Below are 2,835 nucleotides of genomic sequence, written 5' to 3'. Positions count from 1 at the left end.
AAACTGGAATCAAGAGCCTCAGCCGAGACAGGAAATGATTCTCCATATCTATACAAGAAAAGTTAATCCCCTAAGGAAAAAAATTACACAAGTTAAGATTGATACAAAATTATGTACAGATGCCAAGCTACATTCATAAGTAGGCCTGGTGAAAATCATCACTGTCATACAACTTACAGCAATTCATTTTCAAGGAACACGACAGGATCTGGATCCCTTATAGCAGCTTTCAGCAGGCCTCGTGCATCTTCTGAAGAATATGGAACCAATACCTTTAATCCTGGACATGAACCATACCATGCTGCAAAGCACTGCAAATGACACAAACTCGGTTTACAAGGCAAGAAATGTCCAAATGTTGCAATGACTATGTGTATGTCAATCAAATTCTTCTCCAAGCAGGGAATGACTGAAGATGGGTATTAAACAGCTAATTCTTTAGTCTAAGTAAATATTGATTTATTAGGTCATTGTATAACTCAAAACAGTGACCAACTTTCCCTATCAATACGAAGGGCCTTCTAACAGTAACACATGTTCCGCTATTGGAGATAAAAATTAGTTGCTTTGGAATACTGTTGTGGTTAAACTTGATCATACAATGGTCCATTAATAGAACTTTTTGGATGGCATACATCATAGGCCAGAGCCTGATGGTAAGAAGCACGGCAAATAATTGTTTTTTTTCCCAATTTGAGAGTTTCTTCGTAAATACAAGTGTGATTACTCATGTATCCTACCTTCTAGTGCTCCCCAAATATGAAGGATTCTTTCTTGTATTCTTTTGGAACATGCTACTTCAAGTCAGCTTCATTGAAAGCATCCCCTCCCCCTCACCTTCTTGAACATTTCTTAATTATCAGGTTAGATGCATGACATAAAGCATTTTAGTCCATCAAAGGGATCTTTTTCCAATGGTTTTCCATTTAGTCCTATGTTAGTTGCTAGATATGAAATAGTCAGTGATGTCCTATATTCTCTCTCCCTTAACCAGCAGCAGAAAGTCACTTCATCTAGAGTTACCTCTGGTTTAGGATGTGGAGCACTGTACAGTGTATAGACCAAAGTGGCATGGCAGTGCTCTAGGTCAATAACAAGATAAAGATGTAACTACAACACTACTCACATGCTTAAACATTACAAAGACATCTCAACTAGGACTTCCAGCCAATTGGTTTGAATTCATACCTGCGAATGTTGAGCACCTACGCCAGCAGCAGCACTATTTGGGCCTCTGAAAACAATAGGCACTGATATCTAACCGACAGACATGTAATTTGATTTTGCAGCCGAATTAATAATGTGATCAATGGCCTTCAATCACCGTGTAAGTTGCCTCCCAGACATTGTAACCATTTTTGTTTCTATTTTTCTGTATTAAAGAATGCATATAAAACTCTTCATGTTCAGAGCATTGGAAAAGCTCAAATTGCACCCATAAAATCCTCCATAACCTCCTTTATCCTCAATCCCCACCCCCTAAGACAAAAACAAAAAAGAAAAAGCTGAGTTACGAGAACTTCTGACTTCATAAATATGAAAATGAGAAAGCGAAGTACGACATTCATTCACACATATGGCGAGGTTGACACTGAATTGTTCAGTCTCATTCTCATTGATAAAATGACTAACCAAAGGTGATTTGTGGCATCTATATTCAGAAGAATGCAGCAACCAGTGAAATTTTTTTCTCAATTTTTCCAGCGAGGACATATCCAAATTAATGTTTGCCAACAATTAACACAGTAATGTTCTTTCCATGGCTGAGCTTGTGTATCTTGAGATAACATCGCCATTGACCATTTTAAAACAAAACACAAACCCAGAGCTGCTGTATTATGAAAGAATAGCCATGAAATAGGAAGTGCAACAGCAGTACAGAATCTTAAATGTATCAAGGTCCAGAATCTTAAATGTATCAAAGGGTTGCCACTTGCAGCAAAAAATTGCAGCCGCGGAGATGAAATTTTAAAAAAGGAAGGTATTAGTGGAAGTAAATAATTCCAAGTTTCAAAACCTCACTAGAAGCAAATAAATGCTCACCTGCATTGAGAAGTTAAAGGTCATAAACTCTATTACAGGCTTTAGACCAAAATATGCTGCTCCAACTCCAATACCGGTAAATCCAGCCTGGAACAGTGTTATATGGTTGAGCATTAAATGGTTATCACTCAATCCAAATAAACAATTCATGATTACACGACCAAATCCTACCTCGGTGATAGGTGTATCACGAACCCGCTCAGGGCCATATTTCTTCAAAAGCCCTCTGGAGATCTAATGAACATGTGTAAATCAATAACTAGTATGTAAGACCAATATTTTCCCTTAAACCTGAGGTGATAATTGAATTGACACTCACCTTATACGCAACTCGGTACTCACCAACCTAAATAACAACAGAAAACATGTCAAAAAGTTTATTAGAACAAAAAGTACAAATCAACAACATAGAAAGAACTTTTCTCTCTCATTCAAACCAATAAAAACTTCACCTCTTCACCCATTAGAAAGACTTTGGGATCAGCAGACATTTCTTCGTCAAGTGCTGAATTTAAAGCATCACGGACTGTCATCTGCAACAAAGGACGATAGAAACATCATTCACCATGACTAACGTATTATACGTCTCTGTGATTAGAGACAAATCACATAGAAACTTGAATAACCTTAAATGAACATTCACCTCCAATAAATACTTGCACTATCAGTAGCACAAAAACTGGCTATCCAACTTTTTATACATAATGATCAAGTTTTTTAATACTCTCACAGAGAGGAGTAAAAGAAGTAAACAAATAAATCTCGTGCTCTATAGTAATTTTACAAACCACC

The 2,835-nt window shown here is 37.0% G+C and overlaps 1 protein-coding gene across 1 annotated transcript; it reads right to left on the bottom strand.

Moving 5' to 3' along the window:
• Nucleotides 1-5: 5 nt before the first annotated feature.
• LOC105180286 (pyruvate dehydrogenase E1 component subunit beta-1, mitochondrial-like) lies at nucleotides 6-2,584 on the bottom strand (the record flags this gene model as incomplete). The annotated part of the gene is given in 7 exon segments (XM_011103959.2): nucleotides 6-48; nucleotides 178-311; nucleotides 1,189-1,314; nucleotides 2,044-2,130; nucleotides 2,215-2,277; nucleotides 2,363-2,389; nucleotides 2,496-2,584. Coding segments are annotated over 7 exon segments (561 nt in total), but the record flags the coding sequence as incomplete, so codon positions are not given.
• Between the last annotated feature and the right edge of the window lie 251 nt (nucleotides 2,585-2,835).

The sequence above is a fragment of the Sesamum indicum genome, unplaced genomic scaffold, assembly GCF_000512975.1.
Source record: "Sesamum indicum cultivar Zhongzhi No. 13 unplaced genomic scaffold, S_indicum_v1.0 scaffold00537, whole genome shotgun sequence".
Taxonomy (NCBI): Eukaryota; Viridiplantae; Streptophyta; class Magnoliopsida; order Lamiales; family Pedaliaceae; genus Sesamum; species Sesamum indicum.
The sequence above is the reverse complement of the archived record's forward strand: the minus strand, read 5'-3'. Positions and strand labels throughout refer to the sequence as shown.